Here is a 26,054-nt window from a genome sequence, read left to right as displayed (position 1 = left end):
CTGAAAAAAGAGACGTGTCTAAGCTTTTTGTCTTGCACTCATCGGGGCACTCACAGGAATGCCAATATCTTCAAGGTGCTAAGAATTACGCTGACAACCAATTTAAGATTGTCAGTCGGGTTCACAATGTGGCGCATTTGTGCATACTGGAAGCTACATATATTAACACACAGGGCCCTGTTCTTTGCAGACAGAAAGAAAATGTGCATACATTGTGCCTGTTTCAGCTAAACAAAATAAGTGACAGCCATTCATTGATTCATTCCTCAGGGCAATGTCTTGACAAATCAGGGTCAAGCTGCTTGGTTGAAATTTCAAACAATGCTTGACAGTTAACTGTCAGTCACCTTCAGTGGTGCATTCTCCAAAGCAATGCCACTTGCCAGCCAGTCAGCACTCTCTTCACATACAGGAAAATTGTTGTTTTCCCCCTTATATTGGTATTCCTGTAAGTCCTGATGAGTGTAAGATGAAAAGCTTAGACATGTCTCTTTCTTTCACCAATATTCAAGTTCTATACTACCAAATGACTATTTGGATCAGCTTTTAGCGATGGACTTCTTCCAGACTTTATGTCTGACACCAAATTACTTGAGAGATCTCTCAGGGCTCCCTGCAGCCTGGAATTGTAAAAGATTTAGCTCACCCATGTGAGTTCTGCCAACTCTGCACTCTGAAACTGGACTTCCAAAGGAGACTCAATGGATCCTTCTCTTCTGCTGAAGTAAGGAATTTTAAATTTCTGCCCTCAGCTTCCAGGCCTTTCTTTGGAGCTTTCCCATGGTGATTTTTCCTCTGCGCCCCTGTTTCTGGAGGTTTTTTCAGGTCTGAATACTTTGTTGAATTTTTCTCAGTCTTCTAGCATTTTGGTTTATCTCTGCATTTTGGTGATGTTCTGGGTTTTTATCCCTCTGTTGTCACCATGTTGTGGGATGCTGGTTACATCTCAATAGGTTTTAATGAATGAAGTCTTTGTATTCTGAAGTAGGTTAACTGTAAGTCTTTATTTACTACTAGAACCATTTACAAAGATTATAGTAAAGGGTACAAGCTAGGAACAGTCTCCATGCTTGGGCCTGTATGCGGCTCTGTCCAACACCACGCTGACCCTGGATGTGGGTCATGTGCTCTTTTACTCAGTCCCACATTAACCCTATATATGCCAGACTCTTATAGCATGAGTTCAATCTCTGTTCTGGCTGAGGTAAATGTGGGGTCTGCCTCCTTGCCCTGTCCTATTGTTAAAATCACACCATAAGCCATGGTTCAGTAACCTTTGAATAACTGGTGATGCTCCTTGAAAAGGACATCCCAAAGCACACCATAGAAAATCAAGTGTAGTCCTTAAAAAGTAGGGAAGCACAGTAGACAATTTGTGTACAACAAGGTCCCACAAACAGCGGAACATTCAGCCAATGATCCAGCTCTTTCTCAATTAGTGCGCCTGAGAAAACAGATAAGGTCTCAGTTTAATGACATATTTGAAATATGATACCTCTGAGAGCAAAGCACTTGCTTAGTACTGAAGCATCAACCTGGGTTATGTTCTTAAGTCTTTGGAATGGGACATGAATCAATGACTATCTAATTCAGAGGGAAGAGCACTACTGCTGAGCAAAGGCTCATCACGCCAATGTAGCATATGAACAGACCAAAGGCAATGACCATTAGATACAGACTAGCCATCTAGGTCTTTGCATCAAGGTACGCTTGTGGGCATATGACACCAATGCAGATCAGGAGTGCAGCAGTGGCAAGTGCATTCTTCGGGGAATTGGTTTGCACCGAAAGAGCTATGAGCAGATTATATTTAACATGTACTAAGGAAATTGTGTAAGTGACGTAGGGGCCCTGAAAATCAGCGGGGATGATAACGTGCCATAATTCATGGGCAACTGGGGATGGGCAATAAATGCTGTGTGAAACCCACATCCTGTGAATGAATAAAAATGTACCCCCAGGAAATTTCCAGTTTGGAGACTCTTTGGAGTCTGGATGAGCATCCTTCAATTTAATCATCTTGACGGCTACCTAGGCCACTTGTGGTATTTTGGGAATGTAGATAATTCCAGTGCAGGATGTCTGTTTCTATTTAACCTGTACCATCTTTTCAAAATTTTGAATATAGGAACAGGAGTAAGCAATTTAGTGCCTCATGCTTGTTCCACCCTTCAATGAGATCATGGCTGGTCAATATTCAAAACTTTATCAGCCTATTTTGGCTCCATGTTCCTTAACACTCTTGGCTAACAAAAATCCATCAATCCTTGATTTTAAATTATTAATTGTGCTGGTATCTGCTGCTCTTTGTGGTAGGGAATTCCATACTTTTACCACTCTGTGTTTCCTAACTACTCTCCTGTAGGGCCTGGGTCTAATTTTAAACCATGGGCTGGATTTTACACTCGTCTGCAGCGGTTGGGATATAAAAATCAGCAGGTGGGCCTTCCCATCGCCTACCCACGCACCCTTGACCTCTGAAAATTTGATAAGGGATGAGGGAGGCTTTGGATGGCTTTCCCACCCTTAGGCCTATTGAAGCCCTTAATTGGCTAATTAATAGCCACTTATCTTACTATGGCCGTTATTTTACTCCTGATCAGGGTGGGTGGAGGGGGGGGGGGGGGGGGGGGGGGGGGGGGGGTGGGAGGTGGGGGTGATGCCTGACTGCTTTATTTGCATGGGCTGATGGTGGGAAAGGGTTGAGAGTTGGGGGGGAGTGGCAGGACCTCCTTTGCAGGCTTCCTGGCCCCATCTGAGACACTTCCCCCACCTGCCCAAGGTCAGCCCCCTACTTTCTTTAACCCTCCCCCGGCTTCTTGAATCCAGTTCCTTCACTTCCTCACTGAGACAAGCTAGAAGGCCTCGGTGAGACCCCTGACACTGGACTTATGTGGGCTCGTTGGCATTGTGAGGTTTTCTGTAGTCCCAGCACTGGATACTGCTCCTGATGTCACTGCTGGGGCTACAGAGTGGTCGGCCATCTGCTTGGCTGCCTGCTGTATAAGGCAGAATTTCTTCCCAAGAAAGGGATGGAAGTATCGCTTTAAAGCAATTAACACTGCTGTAAGTGTTAAATTGCTGTGGGACAGCCTTCGGTATTGTGGATGGGCTCCCCACCGACTTTTTAGCCATAATCAAATCAAAGTTCTCTCAGTTAAAGAGTCCAATATGTTTACCACAACAACCTTGGTCAAAGTAGTAGGTTTAAGGATTGTCTTAAACAAGTGTCTTAAAGGAATAAAAAGCAAGGTAGAGAGGCAGAGACATGCAGGGAGGGACTTGCAGTGCCCAGGGTCTAGCAGCTGACAATGTGGCCACTGATGGTGGAGCAATTAAAATTGGGAATGCACAAGAGGCTAGAATTAGATGAGCGTAGATGGCGGGTTGTGGGGCTGAGTTTTAGGACTGAGGCTATAGAGGGATTTGAAAATAAGGATAAGTTGGCAACCCTAGCTCGTGATAGCCCGAGCCCTGGCATTTTATTCACTGTTAACAGAAATTGATTTATGTTCATTCAAAATTTAAATAACTGATGCCTAAGCACTGGAACTTTGAGATTTAGCTTTTTTTTAAATTTTGAGACAACCATACAAGATGGTTCATTGCAGGATGCAGGATTCACTGGTCTGTAACCAGGTAGCTAGAAAACTTGTAATTAGGTTTGGATACATATTTGCTGGTACAGTTACACTTTGAAAGAAATGGACTGGGGAATTTATGCAATTTGTTAAATACTGCACCAGCCGCCTTCATTGTCATCACATCCAGCGTCGCAGGAGCTCAAGAGCATCTATAAAGAGGTGAGCTCAAAACAAATCTTTACAAATTGACTTTCTTTTGATATGAATGTTGAGGGGGAGGGGACTGGCGGAAATCATTAGCAACTTTAGGCTAAAAACAAAAATACCTGGAAAAACTCAGCAGGTCTGACAACATCTGCGGAGAGGGATACAGTTGACGTTTCGAGTCCGTATGACTCGTCACCAGAACTAAGACATATATAAAATGTCATATAGAAAATGTCTATATGTCTTAGTTCTGATGAAGGGTCATAAGGACTCGAAACATCAACTGTATCCCTCTCCGCAGATGCTGTCAGACTTGCTGAGTTTTTCCAGGTATTTTTTGTTTTTGTTCTATATTTCCAGAATCCGCAATATTTTGCTTTTAGCCTTTAGGGTACTGTTCCTTTCACACCTTATCAAGACTACAACTCCCGGCAATCTTTGCCGTTATTGCGCGGAGTTCCCGGATGAAGGTGACATGTTTATATTACGGAGGGAGCAGAAAGAGAGACAAAAAAATCAGCAAGCCCTGTGATTGATTAAAACATGGATAAAACTTGCTTAATAAACAAATCATCTGTTCTACACCCAGTTACACAGCGTCTGTAAATGCTGAGCGACAGGTACAAATAATGTGCATTTATTGTGGGAGGGCTATTTGTGCTGTATTTGTAGCGCACCCCAAAGGCCCCCAAAGCCTGGCTGCTTTATTGAGAGGTTGTTTGTGAGCTGAAATTCCGGTGTTGGGGGAGCAGGCAGGCAGACAGACAGACGGTAATGTCCGTGTCTGGAATTTGGAACTCCGCCTCCCAGTTCGAGAATGTTTGTAACAATAGCCGAGTATCAAAGAGCGAGGCCGACATTCCACAGGCAGAATGTCCTCACTGTCTCCGCATTCCAAAGCGGCAGCTCCTGCACCATCCAGGTCCTAGTGAATGTCCAGTAGCTTGTATCACCATGATCAATACCAAAAAAGGGCCATCACCACCACTACTGTCTTTTTGTAAAGACCTCTCCGTTTTCAAGGAGACCCACTGATATGTGTCAAAGTAAACAAAAATTCACCCGTTTTAATGCCCTTTATAAACATCTCCAACAATCCAGATTATACTACCCCGTTTGTTTCGATGCGAAGTGGTTTTGGGTTTTCATCAATACAAAAGTGGCAGAAAACTGGAGAAGGCCATTGTGGGATATAACTCCAGATTAGATTTCGACGAATGAGCGTAACAAGTGTACGTTACTTCTACTTGTTTATGCAATTCAGGTGATTCAAAATTAGTTTTTATTGTTATTTCTCCCACTCCGCATCTATCTTATTTTAAGTGCTTGTGTATTGTAAATTAAAGTTACTAGGGTACTGTCAGACATTTAGATTTTTAAGACAATATAATATAATTAAAGCCATGTTAATATTTGGTCGATAATTACACTCAGTCCACAAGGTGTTGTGGCTCAGTTGGTAGTACTCTCACTTCTTGAGTTAGAAATTTGAGAGTTGAAGTCCCATGCCAGGACTTAAGCACAAGATAAAGGCTGGCACTCCAGTGCTGCTTGGTACTGAGGAAGTGCTGTGCTGTTGGAGATGCCATCTTTTGGATGAGATGTTCAGCTGAGGCCCCAGCTGCCTACTCTGGTGGAAGTAAAGGATCCCATGACACTGTTTCGAAGAAGAGCAGGCGAGTTATCCCCGGTGTCCTGGCCAATATTTATCCCTCAATCAACATCATAAAAACAGATGAATTGGTCCTTATCATATTGCTTTTTGTGCTTGCTGTGTGCAATTTGGCTGCTGTGTTTTCTGCATTTCAACTGTGACTAACACTTCAAAAAAGTTCATCATTAGCTGTAAAGTGCATTGGGACATCCTATGCTTGTAAAAAGTGCTATATAAATGCCCATCTTTTTTTAATTTCAAGTTCAGGATGGATAGGATTGCCAGTCAGTGCCTGTTTCAAGTTTTAGAGCACTGGTGTTTCCTGGTTTATTTGTTGACCGGCATAATTTGTATTCTTTCCATTTATATAATGTAATAGCCTGTTTTTTTTTTCTCTATTTGCATGGACTAGCCTTCAAATAACTTAATGGTAGTCCCCCTTCAGAGGATGCGTTTGAGATGTGTCCCTGTTGGATAATTGGTATGATCCAATATAGTATTCATTTATTGGGTATTCATTTGTTTTTTTATATGTTTCAGTGAGTATTGCCTTATTTTTACTCATATAGCAACTTGAACTTAAAATGTCCCAAGGTGCTTCACGGGAACATTATAAGCAAAATTTGACACCAAACCACAAAAGGAGATATTAGAGCAGATGACTAAAAGTTTGGTCAGAGAGTTGGATTTTAAGGAGTGTCTTAAAAGGAGGAAACTGGGGAGGCAGAGAGGTTTAGGGAGAGAATTCCAAAGCTTAGGGCCCAGACAATTGAAGGCAGGGTCACCAGTAGTGGAGTGATTAAAATTGAAAATGTGCAAGATATAGATTTAGGTGAGCACAGATATCTCCGAGGGTTGTGGGGCTTGAGGAGGTTACAGAAGTAGGGAGACGTGAGGCCATGGAGGGATTTAAAAACAAGGATGAACATTTTAAAATCAAGATGTTGCTTGTCTGGGAGCCAATATAAGTCAGTGAATAGAGGGGTGTAGGTGAATGGGACTTGTTGCAAGTTAAGACATGGGAGCAGAGTTTGGATGACCTCAAGTTTACAGAGGGTAGAATTGGGGGGGACCAGCCAGGAGATCATTGAAATAGTTGAGTCTAGAGGTAACAAAGGCATGAATGAGGATTTCAGCAGCAGATCAGCTGAGATGGGCGAAGTTACGGAGGTTAACAATAGGCACTCTTAGCCATGGCATGAATATAAGGTTGGAAGTTCATTACTGGGTCAAAGGTGACACCAAGATTGCAAACAGACTGGCTAAATCTCAGATTGTTTCCCAGGGAGAAGATATGGATTTGGTAGCTAGAATGGAGTTTGAAGTGGTGGCTGCAAACAATGGCTTCAGTCTTTCTAATATTTAATGGGAGTAAATTTCTGCACATTCAGTACTGGATGTCAGATAAGCAGCCTGATAATTTAGCAACAGAAATCGAGAGAGGTGAGGTAGAGCTGGATCTTGTTAACTTCTATGTGAAAACTGTGCCTTCGATGATGTCACTGATGGGCAGCATGTGGATGAGAAATAGGAGAGGGCCAAGGATAGATCCTAGGGGGACACCAGAAGTAATATTGCAGGAGCAGGAAGAGTTGCCATTTTAAATGATTCCCTGGCTACATATAGATAGATAGAAAAGAATGGAACCAGATGAGAGCAGTCCCACCCACATGGATGACAGTGGAGAGGCATTGGAGAATGGAGAACTGGCAACTTAAGCTTTGTTGTTGTGACTTACCTCTGATTAAATTTAATCTCCATATCCTACTCTTCCCAATAACCCTGTACAAGTCCTCTGCTTTAAATATTTAACCATTTTTTCCGTAAAAGATGTGTTGGTCCCTGCCTCAAACACTCCCTGTGGCAAAACATTTCATGCTTGAACAATTATGTTTAAAGCCATTTCTTCTCTCCATGCTTTATAATTTGAGAATGATGACCTCTCCTTACTGACATTAAAACCAGTCTTTCTCTATTCACTGTATCAAAACCAACTGTATTAAATTTCCTCATAACCTTCTCTGCTCCACTATAAATAGTCCCAGTATCTCAAGTGCCACCTTTTAACTATACTTTACAGTTCCTGGAATTTTCTTGCTGAATCTATGCTGAATAAAATTCAAAATGCAGTTCATACTTTTTATGGGGTTTACCACCTCCACTTGCACTTTGAGGGAATTATGTATTTGAACCCATGAGTTTCTCTGTTCCACCACACTCCTCAGCACTATTTAAACAATGCTTTAGAAAAGTGAAAGTTATAAACAGTCTATATGAGGTGCTAATTTTATCGTGGGGATCAGACGATGTCTAAAAAACACTTGAGTTTTGTCCATATTATCAAGGGGAGATGATGACTTAGTGATAATGTCACTGGACTAGTAATCCAGAGGCCCAGGCTAACACTTTGGGTCAGGGGTTCAGACCCCACCATGGCAGCTGGCGGAATTTAAATTCGATGAATAAATCTGGAATATAAACTAGTCTCAGTAATTGTGACCACAAAACTATCATTGGTTATTGTAAACACACATCTGGTTCATTAATGTCCTTTGAAAAGGAAATCTGCCATCCTCATTTGGTCTGGCCTACATGTGACTCCAGGCCCACACAATGTAGTTGACTCTTAATTGCCCTTTGAAATAGCCTAGCAAGCCACTCAGGAATGGGCAGCAATTGCTGGTTTTGTCAGCGATGCCCACATCCCATGAAAGAATAAAGAAAAAGATAGTGTGGATTTAAAAGGGACATTGAGGTCATGATTAAATTAAAGCTTTAATATTTGCTTCATATTTCAGTGGTCATATTTTTGTATTTGGCAGAAATATTCTGTCCTCCTAATTCCAGAGGGCAAATACAGAAGTTCAAATTTTTGATGATATGGTCAAAATCTAAGTATGTGCATTTTTTAAACTTGCACTATTATATAATAGTCTTTTCCTCATGTCACTGTTGGTTCTTTTGCCAATTACCTGAAATTGGTCTCCTCAGTAAAAATATATTGTTTCCCCTGACACTGGTATTTTCTTGTGAATTGTCCTAATGAGTGCAAGACGAAAAGCTTCGACAAAAAGCCACCTTTTTTCATCAATACTACCTGATTAAAAAGCAAAATGACCCTTGCAAACAGGCATTATAAATTAGAATAAATGGGGTTCTATTGTACAAGCACTTATTGAGCAATCGGTGTTTATGCAAGAATTCATTGTTGAAACATGCCTTTTAACAGTAACAGAAAAGGTACCTTTGGGTATATTATCAGTGTTTATTTTAAAAATGTATTTGCATTTGATTTAAACATTTACTGTGGCAAAATTAAATCAAAAGTTATCCACTATTTTGTTTTAATTTTGGAACATGGCAAGATCATGATGCCTAACAGACGTGCACCTTTTTGACATATCATTAACATTTTGTGTGGGTTTAAAAGGGATATTGAGGCCAGAGCTTGTTGTGGTTGCTGAACATTGTGTTTCACTTGGAAGGATGAAGAAACATAACATGCACTTTCTGATATGCTCTACAAGAGGGGATCTTAAGGATATATATAAATTCAAGAGATCATCCTTGAACAGAGTAATGAAATACTGATTATGCCACTTTCTACAAATCATTAGGAATTCTTATGACTTGAAGCAATATTCTTCCATGTTAAAAGCTCCTATCTGTAGCAATGATGAAATCTGACCCATGCTAAATGTGACTATGTTGACCATTATATTTTATGCCCTATATGTAATTATAGATACAGTAATTCTTAATTTCATGGCTTCTCTGTGCCTACTTTATATATTTAGTATGTATTGGTAAACAAAAATTAAAGTTAAATAAATATACACATTTAGGTTAAATTTTCACCTAATATGGAAAATCATTGTAATAAATATGTCTTTTTTGATCAATGTAAATAGAATAGTAAACAGTATAAGCTAAATTGACTCTCTTGATTTGGTAAAAAAAATGCCTTTAGTATGCTTTTATGTGCACAATTACGAAAAATGTAACAGATTTTTCAATATTGCTGTAAAACGACATGTTGAAGCTTCTCATCCTGCACTCATCAGGACACATCACAAGAATACCAATACTAGGGGAAAACAACAATTTATACTGTATGAGAAGAGAGTGCTGATTGGTTGGCAAGTGGACTCTGATTGGTAGAGATGTTGCCATGGAGATTGAACCAGTTGATGGTGACTGACAGTTAACTGCCAAGCATTGTTTGAAATTTAAAGCAGGCAGCTTGACCCTGACTGGTCAAGGCATTGCCCTGAGGAATGAGTCAGCGAATGGCTGTCACTTATTTTGTTTAGCTGAAACAGGCGCAATGTATGTACATATTCTTTCTGTCTGCAAAGAACAGGGCCCTGTGTATTAATATTTGTAACTTCTGGTATAGACAAATGTACCATGCTGCAACCTCAACTGACAATCTTAAATTGGTTGCCAGCATAATTCTTAGCACACTGTGGATTATATAGCAAATGTTGTCCAATTGTGGAATCATATCTGATGTGGGACACTGTGTTTTGAGTTTTGTTAGCACTGGCTTGTTGGGTATGGCCTGTACCTTGCCTGTTGTGAACAGTGGAAGGGACATACTGTTTGAAACAATCCGCCACTCTTTGGGATGTATGGCCTATATTATCTAGCATCACACTGGCACTGAAATTCATATACCACATTATTCGTTTGTGTGACAGGCAGAACATCTTGCGAAGCGTCCTGATGAGTGAAAGACGATAAGCTTTGACATGTCTCTTTTTTCAGCAATACTCAGCTCTGCACTATCAAACGATTATTAGATTGTTCAGTATTTAACTGGCCAGTTTTGCACTCAACACTTGAAGAACTTTTTATAGGTTTCTTTTGAATTTATTGCAGTTCAAGAAATCTTTTGTGTAACTCAGTGGCTTCTAGAGTGTGCTCTAAATATAACGTGCTTATTTTTGTACCAACATGTGTCTAGAGCTTTTAAATTGCACTTAGTTATAGTTAGCATTGGTAATAATCCATGTGACCCTCGTGTTGCATTGCAAAGATTAAGTAATTACTAAAACAGATGATCAGAAGATTCTGGGCTACGGAAGAAGTAAAACCAGGCATTGTAGCTGTACAGTATCTTAAACCAGCTAAGTTTATTTAAGATGCATTTATGGAAATAAAGCTCGCTGTGATCTCCTTACTCTTAACAATTCTACTGCAACTTTCAGACTGGGATTAGCTCTTGTCGCTCTTAAAAATATCAAGGAAAATAATGTTTATGGGAGATTTTACATTTGTGATTACAAAAATGAATTTGAGTGGAAGTTTGAATCATAACTTCACTTCAGAAAACTAGAACAATTTTGAGCACAGTTTGCCGATTGCGAACAAAGTGAAAACTCGATCCCTAGACTGTTACTAAACAGTGGGGAGAGCTTTGATGGATCCAGCTTCTGAGATGTTACTTTTCCATAATACTGTTTAGAGAATATGCAGGACAAGATGCATGGTCAGTGGCGCAGGTGAAAAATGAGTTATCTCATTGTGCTGTTCTGAGTGTTAAAGTTAATTAAATAATTAATCTTGTGGATTTTTCTGAATGTTCTTAAAGAGACCACCTTGACCTTTTTTCTGCTCCATGCACACAGGGCTAAGCTGTATTAATGTCGATGAAGAAGTAAAACGCAGTGCTGAGGAGAAACAAGGCATCTTCCCTGCAGGGAGCACCCAAACTAACCTCAATGTATCCCATGTTAACATTTTTGAGCATGTTTTACTACATCTGCCTACGACGTAGAGCCAGATCTGGTACAAGAGGAGAAATAATGAACAGTCGACGAGCTATTGAGTCAAGCAACCGTATCCTACCTCTCAGCGTTGAAGTGGTGCAGTATGCCAAAGAAGTGGTGGATTTCAGTTCTCAGTATGGCAGCGAGAACAGCTTGTCCTACACTATGTGGAATTTGTCTGGACTGCCAAACGTTTACCCAAGTTCTGGCGATTTCACACAGACCGCTGTGTTCCGGACCTATGGGAGATGGTGGGAAAAGTGCCCAAGTTCACCTCTGCCATTCAGAAGGACTCCCCAAAGTTTTCATAGCCAGGAATATGTTGAACTGGTATTTGAGGAGGCCGTGTACCCAACAGCTATTGATGTCCTGGAAACGTATCACCCTGGGGCAATTATTAGGATCTTAGCTTGCTCAGCAAATCCTTATTCTCAGACTCCTCCATCAGAAATTAGGTAACGATAATCCAGAATTTGTGACAATTTGTTGATTGTTTAAATGATTGCATGTTTTAGTTGTGTGTAATATTTTCCCACAGCTCTCTTTTTTTGGGAGAGCAAGAACGTACACAGAATCAGAAGCAGAACGTAGAATCTGCTTTTTTTGAATGTTTCTATTAATAACCAGCATTTAGACTGTTAAGTGACAACTTAGGTAACAACTGGTATCTGGTGTGAAGGTATCGTATTTCATATGTCATAATCCTTAGATTCAAACTCTCGCTTCCAGTCCTTTTCCAGTAGTTCTGTACAAAAATATGCATTCTTTGAACTTCTAAAAAGTATTAATTATGTTTGCCCATCCCATTCTGTTTCAGTGAATTGAATAGAAATAATGGTGCCCAATATCAGTTTATTAAAATCGATTGAATAGACAGAATATGATCATACGAAAATTAAAAGTTCACAAAAATCCCTTAGATGAGTACAGATATCAGAATGATATTCTTCCTTGTAGTTAAACTTTGCACAGATACTTGTGGTCTGACCATCATGCAGAACTAGGTGGGGGGGGTAGGATGGCAGGTAAGTGGGTGAGGTAATAGGGTGGCAGGTAAGTGGGTGATGGGTTAGGGTGGCAGGTGTGAGTGAGGGGATAGGGCGGCAGGCGGGTGAGGGAGTAGGAGGCAGGTGGGTGGATGAGGCGGTAGGGCGCAGGTAATTGGGTGAGGGGGTAGGGTGGGTCTGGATGGTTGGGGGAGGTAGTCGGGTGGCTGGGGTTGGGGGGGTAGCCGGTTGATGGGGGAGGTAGTCAGGTGGTTGGGGGAAGATGGTCAGGGTGTGGTTGGGAGGATAGTCAGGTCAAGGGGTTAGTTTGGGATGGGGTAGTTGGGTGGTAGGGGGTGTAGTCAGTGTGATGGGGGTTGTCGGGGAGGGTCCAGTGTGGAGTCAGGGTGGTCAGTAGTATAGTCACCCACTATCAACCAGAACAATAGTGCTCAAAATTACGGATGTGGACCCAGAATTTAGAATTTAGAATTGATTTTAATTCTTCAGTTTTTTCCTGGGACCTGTTCTGGCAAGTGAGTCGGAACCATCTGAAATCTCTGACTTTAACTCAAGAGTTTCAGAGAGTTCTGGATGCAGGGGAATTGCCCATTGGAAATCCAAACTTCACGGGCATTTTCTGCATATTCAGTGCATCAGGACTTTCGATGGGTCCCTCAGTACACCTTGGGGGATACTTCTGGGGTACAACCATCCGGAGATCAGAAGTTTTGGCCAATATCATTTGTAAGTAAAACTTACTGTCATAAGTGTGAATGAAATATATTAAGTAAACTTGCTTATTGTGGATTTATTTATACGGATGTGTGTGCTGGTATTGCCTTTCAGTTTAATATAGTTCAGTTTAGTTGTCTGCAGCCTTAATTTTGAGCATTACTGTCAGTGGATAATAGGTGAGTCTGAACACGGTATTTTGCAAATGTTATTAGAATTAAGGTGCCTGTTCGTTCTTGTTTTACTCTTAAAGCTTTTAAAACATTTCACCCTATGTTTTACTTGCTGCTCTGACCAGAATGGATATCAATTACTAGGTAAAATTTCGAGAAGGTTAAGGAGACTGGTAGCGTGTAGCCTTGAATCAACAGTCTGGAAATTCAGTAACAACTGTACTGTAGGATTTCTCTGTGAACTGGAGTTTACCATAGTGCAATTTACTGGTGTTTAGTAGGCTGCAGTTGTTTCTCAAGTATCCTTGGGATAGGACTTTTGACATAGGAAGGAATAGCCATGAGAAGTGCCGTAAAAAGAGGTTAAATTTCTTACATTAACTTAAGCTCAGTAAAAAATGTCACTGTGTTCGAACCTGAATACAATTACTCACTTTGTAAGCAGTGTCCTGAATTTTTCACTCGTTGGGCACACACGATTAGCGGGCCCAGGAGCAGACAGGAAACAGGCCCCCAACCATGATTTCACACTAGCTGGCCAGTTAACGGCCAGACAGCTTGAAACGCGCACTGAGAAAGGCTCAGCACTGCCGGTGGGGGTGGGAAGAGGGCAGGCACCAACCTTACTGCGGGTGCTGGTCAGCGCTTCCAGTGAGCTCCCTGAAGGCAGACAGCTGCCTCATGAAACTGCAGATCCCCACAGAATAAACGAAACAACAAAAATGCTGCAAAAATTGTCCATGCAGCACAATCAAGCACCTGAAAGGATACCTCATAAAAAAACGGTCCCAAGATATCTCTTTTAATTTTGTTTCCCCACGGAGATTTCATCCCGCCCTGGATTGAGGCTTGAGCAAAAATGTAAAGGCCGCCTGGCCAATTGGCCCATCGGCCAACTGTAAAGGTGGATGGGCCACAAAAAATTGCTTTCAAGTGCCTCCTTAATGGGCTTAATTGCCCGCTTAACCTGCCAAGTGAGATATCGTGCGAGTGTGCGATGACATCGGGACTCTGGGATGTAAAACTGTCCAGTGTTGTGAAATTTTATCTGCACAGCTCTTGCCTCACAAACCAAACCCTCCTTCACTTTTGATGGTAGCAGCAGCAATTCCAGTCTGTCTGTGAGACATTAAAGGACACTTTTGCATAAAGAAAATAATTCTACACCATTAGCTGTACAGTATTGAGGGAAATGTTTTTAAAAATTTACTGCTGGGGCCATTTTACCAATAGATGGATCCAAAAAGAGATTCTGTCTTTTTTTGAAAATTAAGTTTCAAAATGTTACATTATAAAATCTACCGTTATTCTGTCTTTTTTTGAAAATTAAGTTTCAAAATGTTACATTATAAAATCTACCGTTCTTTAACTCCAACAATAATTACTAAAAAACCCCTACAGGGAGCTGTAGTAATGTTTGTAATGAAGAGCAAATTTCAACAATGCTGAATGGAAAGAGACACCACTGTTTCTTTCTAATTGTCTATCACAGTTGTCCTGTTGAATGTATGGATAGAATTTTCTAATTGCCAACTGAATAATAGCTACCAGTCAATTACAAAGAGACTGCCTGAAAATGGCACTCAATGTAGGGTCAGAGGGTGTGGGTACAATTCAATTCCTACTTTAAAATTACACATTCTGTTATTATATTTCCAATTTAAATGATAAATTTAGCATTATGATGAAAGTTTGTTACACTATAATAACACCCTCATACACCGGGCACGCAATGGACTAACTCGCCCAAATATGGCTGATAGTCTGTTTATTTTGATCAGGAAAGACAAGTTCAAGATTAAGAATGAAATTAAACTGCTTGCACACCTTCTTACAATCCCAAATATACAAGATTGCTGAGTGATCATGAAAATAACAAATGCACCAAAGTCAACTGGTTTGAATGTTGATGCCCTACATTGAGTGCCATTTTCAGGCGGTCTCTTTGTAATTGACTGGTAGCTATTATTCAGTTGGCAATTAGAAAATTCTATCCATACATTCAACAGGACAACTGTGATAGACAATTAGAAAGAAACAGTGGTGTCTCTTTCCATTCAGCATTGTTGAAATTTGCTCTTCATTACAATGTTGATGAGAGGGAGATTCATATGGAGGAAGTTACATCTACATCATCATGCTGTATGTAATCAAAAGACTACCTTTTTCTCTATTTAATCAAAATTGGACAAGATGAGATTGGTGAAGGGGTTCAGAAGTTTGGGTGGGAAGGTGGGGAGAGAAAGCGTTAAGATACTGATTCATGGGCTTTAGTGTACTGAAGAGAACTAACACAAAAGCACAATATTGTGGATGGTGGAAATCTAAAATAAAACAGAAAATGTTGGAGATACTCAGCAAGAGAGCCAGCATCTGTAGAGAGTGAAACAGATTTGATGGGTGGAATTGTCCCATATTTGCACTAAGTGCAATAGCGGGCAGGAAAAAGGATGTTTTACCCGCTGGCTGCAATGGCAGGTTTTCGCGCCGTATATTCCTGCCTCGTTTATAATGCATTCCTGTGAAATACGCCAGATCATTGTCGGGGCAGCCTCTGATTTACCCGCAAGCTTTCAGTAACCCGGGCATCATATTTAAAGGTCACCCCTGCACAGAGCTAGCACTCTCTAAGGCATTGGAAGCTGCTGCATAGTCAGGTCTGCCAAAGGGAGGAAACATGCTGCCGCCAAATTTAGCACCGCCTCCCTTGGGCACCTACTGGACGCAGTGGAGGCCCAATGTGAAGTCCTCTACACCCACTCTGGGCGAAGACCAGCAAGCCAGGTGACAAATCCAGCATGGGAGGTGGTGGCAGCAGTGGTCAGCACCAATGCCTGGCAAAAGAGGACAGCCACCCAGTGCTGAAAGGGGATGAAGGATCTCCTCCATTCCACCAGGGCAAGTCATTCTTCTCGTCATTCTCAAAACTCACACATTCACAAATCCATCACATATCCACAGGGATCTCACTCACTGCCAGTTCAAGGCACATCACCATTCACTCACTTTCTCACACACACACACTTCCATTTGCCCTGCAGTTTGTGTCTTCATCCCATCCATGGCGCCATTCACTGCCCACACATGCCATGCATCCTTCTCATCTGGCCTGACAGGAGCCCTGCTTACACTCAAACTGTCCTCATGCAGGACAAGCTGGCACACAACAAAAGGGAGAGGTTGCAGTCTGGTGGAGGAACGCCTGACATCAAGGTCCTCACTTTGAAAATGGAGTCATCCAGGGTGGGGGTAGGGAGTATGTAGAGGGTATGATCAAGAAGTCCGAGAATGACACGAAAATTGGTGGGGTGGTAAATAGGGAGGAGGATAGCCTTAAACTGCAGGAGGATATCAATGGAGTGGTGAGGTGGGCAGAGCAGTGGCAAATGGAATACAACCCGGAGAAATGTGTACTAATGCACTTGGGGAGGGCTAACAAGCCGAGGGATTACACAATGAATGGTAGGACCCTGGAAAGTACTGAAGATCAGAGGGATCTTGTGCATATCCATAGATCCCTGAAGGTAGCAGGGCAGGTAGATAAGGTGGTTAAGAAGGCATATGGGATACTTGCCTTTATTAGCCGAGGCATAGAATACAAGAGCAGGGACGTTATGCTAGAACTGTATGAAACACTGGTTAGGCCAGAACTGGAGTACTGCATGCAGTTCTGGTCACAACATTATAGGAATGATGTGATTGCACTGGAGAGGGTGCAGAGGAGATTTATCAGGATGCTGCCTGGGCTGAAGGGTCTGAGCTATGCGGAAAGATGGATAGGCTGGGGCTGTTTTCCTTGGAGCAGCGAAGGTTGAGAGGGGACCTGATAGAGGTGTATAAGATTATGAGGGGCATATATAGGGTGGATAGCAAGGTACTTTTTCCATTAGTGGAGGGGTCAATAACCAGGAAGTACAGATTTAAGCTAAGAGGTAGAGGGCTAAGAGGAGAATTGAGGAGAAATGTTTTCACCCAGAGAGTGGTGGGAGTCTGGAATTCACTGCTTGAAAGGGTGGTTGAGTCAGAAACCCTCGTAACATTTAAGAAGTATTTAGATATTCACTTGCATTGCCATAGCATCCCGGGCTATGGGCCAGGCGCTAGAAAATGGGATTAGTGTAGTCAGATCTTTGTTGACTGGTGCGGACACGATGGGCCGAATGGCCGCCTCCTGTGCTGTAGATGCCTATGAGTCTATGAGCTGGCTGGTGATGATCTGGACTGTTCCTGTGCTATTGATGAGGTCGGTGGTGCTCAACCAAGTGAGGATGCAGCAGTGCAACATCCATCAGACAGCCATGCTGTGAGTCAGTTCCACTGTTCCATAATCCCCTGCCATGTACTAATTCTCTCTCCTTGGTTTCGCAGGCACATCTGAGAAGCAGCTGAGGGGGTCCATGATCCAAGCCCTGAAAATACCTCGGAAGAAGAATCTGATGACATCTTAATTGAAGACCACCCATGCCCTCCACCAGTACAGAGACGTACTTCTTGGTGGGACCTTGTCCTGGAGTAGACTCAGGGTTACAATCTGGTGAGCACATCGCACTGTCTAATCCATAGCAGGTGGTGGCAGGGACTTCCTGGGTTTCTGGCACTCGGAGGACTGCTGGAGGCCAGAACATGGCTGAGCCTGAGTCAGTTGACAAGCCTCTTGTCTAGGTCATACCCCAATTGCTGGACCTGCAAAGGCAAGCTCGGGAATATCAGGAAGGGATGTCCACTGCACTCCTCAGATTGTAAGGCATGATGGAGGAGTCCATCCGCTTTCAGGCTGAGGTGATAGCACTGGCATGCCAACGTACCGAGGCCAACGCTGGTAGGATGGCGGCTATTATGGAGACCTTGGTCCAGGACATAGGTCCTGCACTGCTGTGCATGCTAAATCCATGACTGACGCCATAGTTGGCCACCAACAGTGTCAGCATGAGAAGGTGTGGGCAGCTCGATCTCACTCCAGCTTCCCCTTCTCAAGAATTCAGCAAGGGGCCCTCGGGCACCCATAGGGAGGAGAATCAGCAGGTGAACACTCCGGGGCCATCCGTCCAGTTGACTCCGGGGGTGACCGACCCATTCGAATCCCCTCTTCCTGTGACCCCAGAAGCTCCAGCTCCACAGGCTGAGGAGGGGTCCACTTCCACACAATAGGATCCCGAAAGCAGGCTGGGGCCCTCCAGGTCTCGGCAATCCAGAGGCTGCTCACCAAGATCATCACAGACAGGGTGTAGCAGTCAGCAGGCTGCCTCCGCCTCTGCTGGGGATGTGGAGGGAGTGCCAAGACATAGTGGCAGGGTTAGAAAGGTTAAGAAGATGTAACTCTTTCGAGTACAAACCCGTTTCAGATGAAGTTACATTGTTTCATAGTTTGCCATTGTGAGATTTGAACTCTTGATAATCTTTTAAATGAAAACCAAATCAACAAAATTGGGATAAATCAGGCACAGCCCCTAATTCAGGTCAGCTGTAAAACCAAGGACAAAAATTTAAAGGAACCTTACAAACATTAAATCAAAATGTGATTAAAGGGGTCAACAAAACACCCCAGTCCCCGCGGTGCCCACCGAGCACGGAAGGCCTCGAGAGTGCCAGCAGACACCGCGTGCTCCCTCTCCAGGGACATCCGGCAGCGAACGTAGCCACGGAGGAGGGACAAACAATCGGGCGGGACTCCCCCGTCGATCGCCCGCTGCCTGGACCTGTTAATGGCCAACTTGGCCAGGCCCAGGAGCAGGTTCACGAGGAGGTCCTCCTCCTTCCTGACCCCCTTCCACACCGGGTGCCCATAGATCAGGAGCGTGGGGCTGAAGTGCAAACAAAACATCAATAAAAGGTTTTTCAAATAACTAAAAAGGGAGTGCAGCCTACAACACCCTATGTATACATGGTCCACGGACTCCACAAGACCGCAAAAAGGGCATGTGTCCTGAGAGTCCTTGAACGTATGCATCCTCTTATTATAGGGGACTGATGCATGCAACACCCTCCAACCCAGGTCCCCGATAGAAAGGGGGAGGACACCTCCGTAGAGGGCCTCCCATCGGGGGTCTCCGCCGCCGGACGGCAACAAGGCACGCCAGGGCGTGTCCGGTCGACGGACAAGGGCGAGAAAATGGAAGGTGTACAGCAGCAGTCCGTACAAAAAGCCCCTCTTTGCCGTGCCAAAAGGCACAGAGGGCATGTCCCCGAGGCGGCTCATATTGCGGGGCACCAGCACCCGAGGGAGGGTTCGGGGCTTGGGGCCAATGTGGAATTCTGTCCGAACAGAGGAACGTTCAGACGGAAAACCACCGCGCACCTGGGCCACCTCAAGACCCAAAATAACGTCGGGTCCGAGCACTACCGTTCTCAGGTCTTGGATGGCATCGGCTGCAACCTGGACACTCACAGACGCACGTCGCGCCAACTCCTGTGGGAGCATCCAGCCCAGTCCTCCGCCACCCAGCATGTCCTCAATCCTGGTCACCCCTGCGGCCACAGCCCTCCTCTCCACCAACCACTGAAAAGGACGGAGGGGCGGATTCCTGAGCAGCGGCTCACTGACGATAGCTGCTACTCCTGACGGGGGAGAGCTGCGTCGCGAGGCGAACACTTTCCAGACTTTGATCAGGTCCTGGTAAAAGACGGGCAACGCCTGCAAGGAGCCACCGAGGCCCAGCTGTTCTATAAACAGGAGCTGCACGTCATAATTCAGACCGTGCACCTGACGGAAGAAATACGTCATCAGGGCACACCATCTAGGAGGAGGCTCGACGTAGAGGTATCGCTGCAGGGTCTGAAGGCGGAAAGTCGCCACCTGTGTGCGTAGGCACACTAGTGCCTGACCACCCTCCCTAAGCGGGAGACGCAGAACCTCGGCAGCGACCCAGTGCAATCTTTTATCCCAGAAGAAGTCGACTAACAATCTCTGGATTCTTGTGACAAAGTCCGGGGGAGGGGTCAAAGTGACCAGCCGATACCACAACATGGCGGCGATCAGCTGGTTTATGACCAGAACTCGACCTCGGTAAGATAGCACTCGGAGCAGTCCTGTCCAGCGCCGCAGGCGAGCGGTGACTTTCGTCTCCTGTTCCTGCCAGTTTGCCGGCCAGGATTCCTCAGCGGGGCAGAGATGGACCCCCAGGTAGAGGAGGCTGGTCCTGCTCCAGGTGAAAGGCCTGAGCTCCTCGGGTAGAGGATCCATCTGCCACTGACCGACCAGGAGTCCAGAACATTTACCCCAGTTGATCCTGGCAGAAGAAGTGGCAGAGTAGACCTCTTGGCACTCGCGCATCCTCCGCGTGTCAGCCGGGTCACTAAACATAAGGTGCACGTCATCGGCGTAAGCCGAAAGGACCACCCCGATGCCCGGCCCGCGCAGAACCAATCCCGACAACCTCCTTCGCAAGAGGCGCAGGAAAGGCTCCATGCAAATAGAATACAACTGGCTAGACAGGGGGCAGCCCTGACGTACCCCTCTCCCAAAGCGAAGGGGCACCGTCAGGGACCCGTTAACCTTCACTAGACACTCCGCGGGGGTGTACAGAAGTCGGATCCGGGCGACCAAATGCGTCCCGATCCCGAAAGCTCGCAGAGTTCCGAGTAAGTATTCGTGATGCACCCTGTCGAATGCCTTCTCCTGATCGAGAGACAGGAAGGCGCTCGACAGACCAGCCCTCTGGGAATGGTGGATGATGTCCTGGACCAGGTGGATGTTATCATAAATGGTTCGGTCCGGGACGGTGTAGGACTGGTCAGGGTGGATCATGTGGTCCAGCACGGTGCCGAGCCGAGAAGACATGGCTCGGGCGAAGATTTTGTAGTCCGTGCTGAGGAGGGAGACCGGGCGCCAGTTTTTAAGAAGGCGGAGATCCCCCTTCTTCGGCAGCAGGGCAATCACGGCCCTGCGCCACGAAAAGGGCATCTCCCCGGTAGCAATGCTCTCCCCCAGGACCCCCGCGAAGTCGCTCCCCAAGATGTCCCAGAACGCCCTGAAGAACTCCACGGTCAGCCCGTCTAGTCCCGGGGTTTTGCCCCTAGAAAGACCGTCGAGTGCGCCGGTCAGCTCCCCCAGACTTATAGGGGAGTCGAGCTTTCCGGCACACTCCGGGCTGACCTGCGGCAGGTCCTCCCACAAAACTCTGCAAGCTTCCTCACTGGACGGATCCGGAGAGAACAGGGCAGTGTAGTAATCTCGGGCGATGGCCCTGATGCCCTCCGGATCCGAGACAAGGGATCCGTCGTTGGCCAGCAGCGTAAGGAGCTGCTTACAGACCCCGTGCCTTTTTTCCAGCGAGTAGAAGAAGGGGGAGCCACGGTCCATCTTAAGGAAACAGATCCGCGACCTCACGAAGGCGCCCCGAGACCCGACCAGTTGCAGGTCCCGCAGTGCGCCCTTCTTCTCATCGTACAGCGACCGCAGGGCCGGGTCCACGTCGGGCTGACGGAGACCTCCTTCTCCAACTCCTCGACCCTGGATTTGCGTCTCTTTGTCGACCCCTTCGCGTACTCTTGACAGAAAACTCGGACGTGAGTCTTGCCCATGTCCCACCATAGCCTCAAGGAGGGGAAGCCTCCCCGCTTCCTTCTCCAGCCGGCCCAGAAACGACGGAACGAGTCCAGGAACCGCTGGTCTTCCAACAACAGGTTATTAAAATGCCAGTACGTGGACCCCGTCCGAGCGCAGAACGAAGTGAGCTCCGCCCACACCAGACGGTGGTCCGTGCACGGAATCTGCTGTATAGAAGCAGCCAGAACGCAGGACACGTACGCCTTGGAAACGTAAAGGCGGTCGAGTCTGGACGCTCCGACTCCAGGTGACACAAAGGTGAACACGCTGGAGTCAGGATGGAGATTTCGCCAGACGTCCACTAAGTCGAAGGACCTGACCAGGTCCTGCAACTTACTCACACCTCGCGTGCAGTGCGGGGTACCGTGACGGTCCCGGACCCCGAGGGTGCAATTGAAATCCCCCCCGTGGACGATGCACTCGCCAGCGTCGATGGAGCCGAGATGAGTGGACACTTCTTCAAAGAAGCTCGCTTACTGCTGCGTGCCCAGGGGAGCATACACATTCACAAAGTGAAGCACCGCCCCCCCCAGACACACAGTCAGGTGCAGCAACCGGCCTGGCACCGGCTCCTTGACCCCCAAGATCTCCGGCTGAAAATGCGGGGCCAACAAGATAGCCACCCCGCCAGAATTGGAGGCTATGTGACTCATGTAGACTCCCCCTCGCCACTCCAGGAGCCAAGTGGCTTCGTCTCCCAGAACGGTATGGGTTTCTTGCAGGAAGCACAATGCATACTTCCCGTCCCTGAGGACCGAGAAGTTCTGGAACCTGCGCTGTGCGCCCCTGCTGCCGCGGATGTTGAGGCTGGCTATAGTCGTCTTCATTGTCAAAGGTACATCAAACCTTCACCTTAAGTAATTAAAAAGAAGAAGAGGACTTTTTAGTCCTTCCTCTCCTTCAGGAGCCCAGCGAGAAATGTTTGGACCCTCCGCCGCGCGTTCCTATCCAACTCGGGAGACTTGAGAGCCTCGCGAGTGGACCAGAACACCAGCAGAAACGAATGCCACCGGTCCAAGGCCAACTGAACCCTGTCTCGGCGACCGCGGTGCCCCGACAAAAAGTCCTGGAGTTCCCTTGGGGGGATGAGGGGGGAGTCAGTGGAGGGCACCAGGGGATCCACCGCCTCACTTGAGAGCGACTCCGCGTAATCCCCAACGCTCACCACCGACACCCCGTCCTCCTCCGGGTCGTCGCCTCCAGCTTCCGACCCCTCCCCCGCATTGAGTACGGGGGCTGATTCGGAGCTGCCAGCTGGCTCTATCTGTGCCTCGATCCCACCCCCAGGATCAAAGCCAGAGGAGTCCTCTCTGGTCTGCTCTAAACTTTTTGGGCCAGAGGGCAGCGGCAGTTCTGATGCCCGCTCTCCTCCCGGCACCGGGTCGTCCGGGGAGCTCAGGACAAGCTCCTGACCTAAACATAGGATGCCCGGTGTCAAGGTTTGGGAGGGAGCGGGAAGGCCCTCCTTTTCGCCGCCACCCAATGACCCATTAACATCTTTAAAAATTTCAAATCTGCAGTCCCCCGACGAGCCAGAAGGTACCTCGGGGGTATTAAGTGCCCTGGAGTCGGACACCACCTCAAGGGAGGTGCCCTCAGTGACCCCCGAGGGGCCCTGTTCAGGGGACTGCAGCAGAATGGTAGGGGGAACAGTGGTAGGGGTAGGGGTTTTGGGTTCCCCCAGACGGCAGGGCGAGGTTTTACTGGGTGGAGACACCACCACCTCTTCATCAGGGGAAGGGACATGCCCAACTTCTTCAGTTTGGGCGTCGCCCACTTCCTCCTCCGAAGTGTGACATCTCTTCTGGGTCAGGCTGGGGGCTAGGGAGACCTCCATTTCCGAGGCCCCCTCCTCCTTGTCCAGCCCTCCCGGACACTCCACCCTCTGGGTTTTCAATGTTTGTTTCCCCGGCTCGGGGTCCCGGGTCTTTTCCCCGCCGGCCCCGGGAGCACGCGCAGGGATGAAGCCGGGCCCAGCACTTGGCCCCTTAGCGCCCACGGACCCGGGAGCACACGCGGACACGACGCGGGGGCCGGATGATGTTTTTTCCCCCGAGCCGGTTTTTCCAGGTGTTCGGGGGGTTTGGGGCGTTTCACGGGCCGCCTCCAAATTTCGGGTCTTCCTCCGCGCCTTCTTACAGCGCGGGGGCTCTCCCCCCGCCTCACCAGCAGCCGAGATGGCAGCTGCTGCAGGGGTCGCTTCCCCTTGTGGGGAGGGAGATGGAGTGGTGGCGGGGGGTGGAGGGGCGGTGCCAGCCGTGGCCGCTTGGGTGGGGCTCGTGGCCTTGGAGGCGGGGCAGTTCTTTCTTACGTGCTCCACCTCCTTACAGGCATGGCACCGCACGCCCTCCGCGGTCCAGAAGACCCGATAGGCGGTCCCCTCAAAATTAACCGAGAAGGCCCCCACCAGGCACTCCTCCCGGGCCAAGCGGACAAAAACTTGGCGCCGGAAGGAGTACACGTGGCGGAGGGCCGAGTCTTTGAGGCCGAGCAGGACTGGCGCAACCCCTGACCTGACCTCCCCCAGCTTATTAAGGTGGGGGAGGAGGAGCCCACATGGTATAAAGGGCGGGACATTTGAAATAATAATCCTCTGGGCGGTGGCCTCAAGGGGATCCACCGCCAGAAAAGTCCCACCCACAGTGAGCCCCTTCTGCAGGGCGAGTTGCACTGCCCGCTTGGACCTCAAGAAAAAGATGGCCCTCCCATACATCTTTGAGGCTGCGACAATGGCTGAGGGGCCGACGACCCCAGACATAGCCTTTACGCAGGCCTCAATAGTCATCTCAGGGTGAGCATAGCATTTTACCCCGAGGGCCCTGATGAGGAGACGGAATGGCGACAGGGCAGCGGGAGCAGCAGGAGCTGCAGAAGCAACCACCCCCGCGTCTTTTTTGTAGGCCCTGCCACCAGTGACAAAGCCGTCTCCATATTAGCCCTCGAGGGCCCGGCCACAGGAGATGTTGAACTGGCCTGAGGGCCAGAGCCACGCCCACCCTGGGAAGGATTGGCCATTTTTTAAAAAAAATTATATATATTTTTTAATATATATATATTTTTTTAAATATACAATATTCCTCCCTAGGGAGAGAGGTAGTAATAACCTCCCCCTTTTGTACAGGAGAGGAGGGAGAGGAGTGAAGGACAGGGAGGCACAGGAGGGAAAAGGGAAGAGTCCAGGTGGGTGTCTCCAGTGAAAGGTGGACGTTGGGTGGGGGCCTGATGATCTTCTTGCAGGGGGAGGCGATGTCTTCACCAGCCACCGCTGGCCTTACTGGGAAAGGGCTGGGTAGGGCGGGGGGGGTAGCAGAAAGGTGGTTTTAACCACACACCCACCTCTCTTCCTTCCCCAAACCTTCCTGCAGTCTTCTTTCCTCCACCTACAAAACACAGTCCTTTATTGCCCCCACCTTACACAAACAATAATGTTGGACACCCACCTAGGATGTTGTTTTTAGACACAGTCCTGGCCTCCTGGCCTTCCTGTCCTGAAGCAGCAACAGAAGCTGTTCTTCTTCTTTCCCTCTCTCTCCTTTTGCTCCACACGGGCAGGTCCAGCAGCAGCAAACACCCTCGAGTGCAGGTCCAGCAGCAGCAGTAAACACCCTCGAGTGCAGGTCCAGCAGCAGCAAACACCCTCGAGTCCAGGAGCAGCAGCAGCCGCAAACACCCTCGAGTGCAGGTCCAGCAGCAGCAGCAGTAAACACCCTCGAGTGCAGGTCCAGCAGCAGCAAACACCCTCGAGTCCAGGAGCAGCAGCAGCAGCAAACACCCTCGAGTGCAGGGGCAGCAGCAGCAGCAAACACCCTCGAGTGCAGGGGCAGCAGCAGCAGCAAACACCCTTGAGTGCAGGGGCAGCAGCAGCAGCAAACACCCTCGAGTGCAGGGGCAGCAGCAGCACACAGCAGAAGCAACCCCAAAAGCAGCAGCAGAAACAGTTTAAACACTGAGGAGCAGCAACACCACACACCTTCTCTCCTCAGTATCAGGGAACAAACTGAATCCACAATTGCCTCCACGAGATCGTTAAGAAGATGAACTCTTGATCTTGGGGTTACAAACCCAGTACGATAACCACTTGGCTATTTAGGCCAAGCTGATCTTGGGGTTACAAACCCAGTACCATAACCACTTGGCTATTTAGGCCAAGCTTACAAACACGTTTCCATCTGTTTCAGATGAAGTTACATTGTTTCATAGTTTGCCATTGTGAGATTTGAACTCTTGATAATCTTTTAAATGAAAACCAAATCAACAAAATTGGGATAAATCAGGCACAGCCCCTAATTCAGGTCAGCTGTAAAACCAAGAACAAAGTTTAAAGGAAAGTTACAAACTTTAAATCAAAATGTGATTAAAGGGGTCAACAAAACACCCCAGTCCCCGCGGTGCCCAC

The 26,054-nt window shown here is 46.9% G+C and overlaps 1 protein-coding gene across 2 annotated transcripts in view; it reads left to right on the top strand.

Moving 5' to 3' along the window:
- The first annotated feature begins 4,237 nt into the window (after positions 1-4,237).
- fbxl4 (F-box and leucine-rich repeat protein 4) overlaps positions 4,238-26,054 on the top strand; it is a 140,107-nt gene continuing 118,290 nt past the window's right edge. The window contains exons 1-3 of one of the 2 annotated variants that reach the window (XM_041187944.1): positions 4,244-4,411; positions 4,893-5,055; positions 11,079-11,674. In XM_041187944.1, the coding sequence (XP_041043878.1) occupies positions 11,172-11,674 (503 nt within the window). In that variant the 5' untranslated portion in view covers positions 4,244-4,411; positions 4,893-5,055; positions 11,079-11,171. Of the gene's footprint in view, positions 4,412-4,892; positions 5,056-11,078; positions 11,675-26,054 lie in introns of both variants that reach the window. The other variant, XM_041187945.1, reaches the window with a different exon arrangement.

This window comes from Carcharodon carcharias, chromosome 5 (genome assembly GCF_017639515.1).
Source record: "Carcharodon carcharias isolate sCarCar2 chromosome 5, sCarCar2.pri, whole genome shotgun sequence".
Lineage (NCBI taxonomy): Eukaryota > Metazoa > Chordata > Chondrichthyes > Lamniformes > Lamnidae > Carcharodon > Carcharodon carcharias.
The sequence above is the reverse complement of the archived record's forward strand: the minus strand, read 5'-3'. Positions and strand labels throughout refer to the sequence as shown.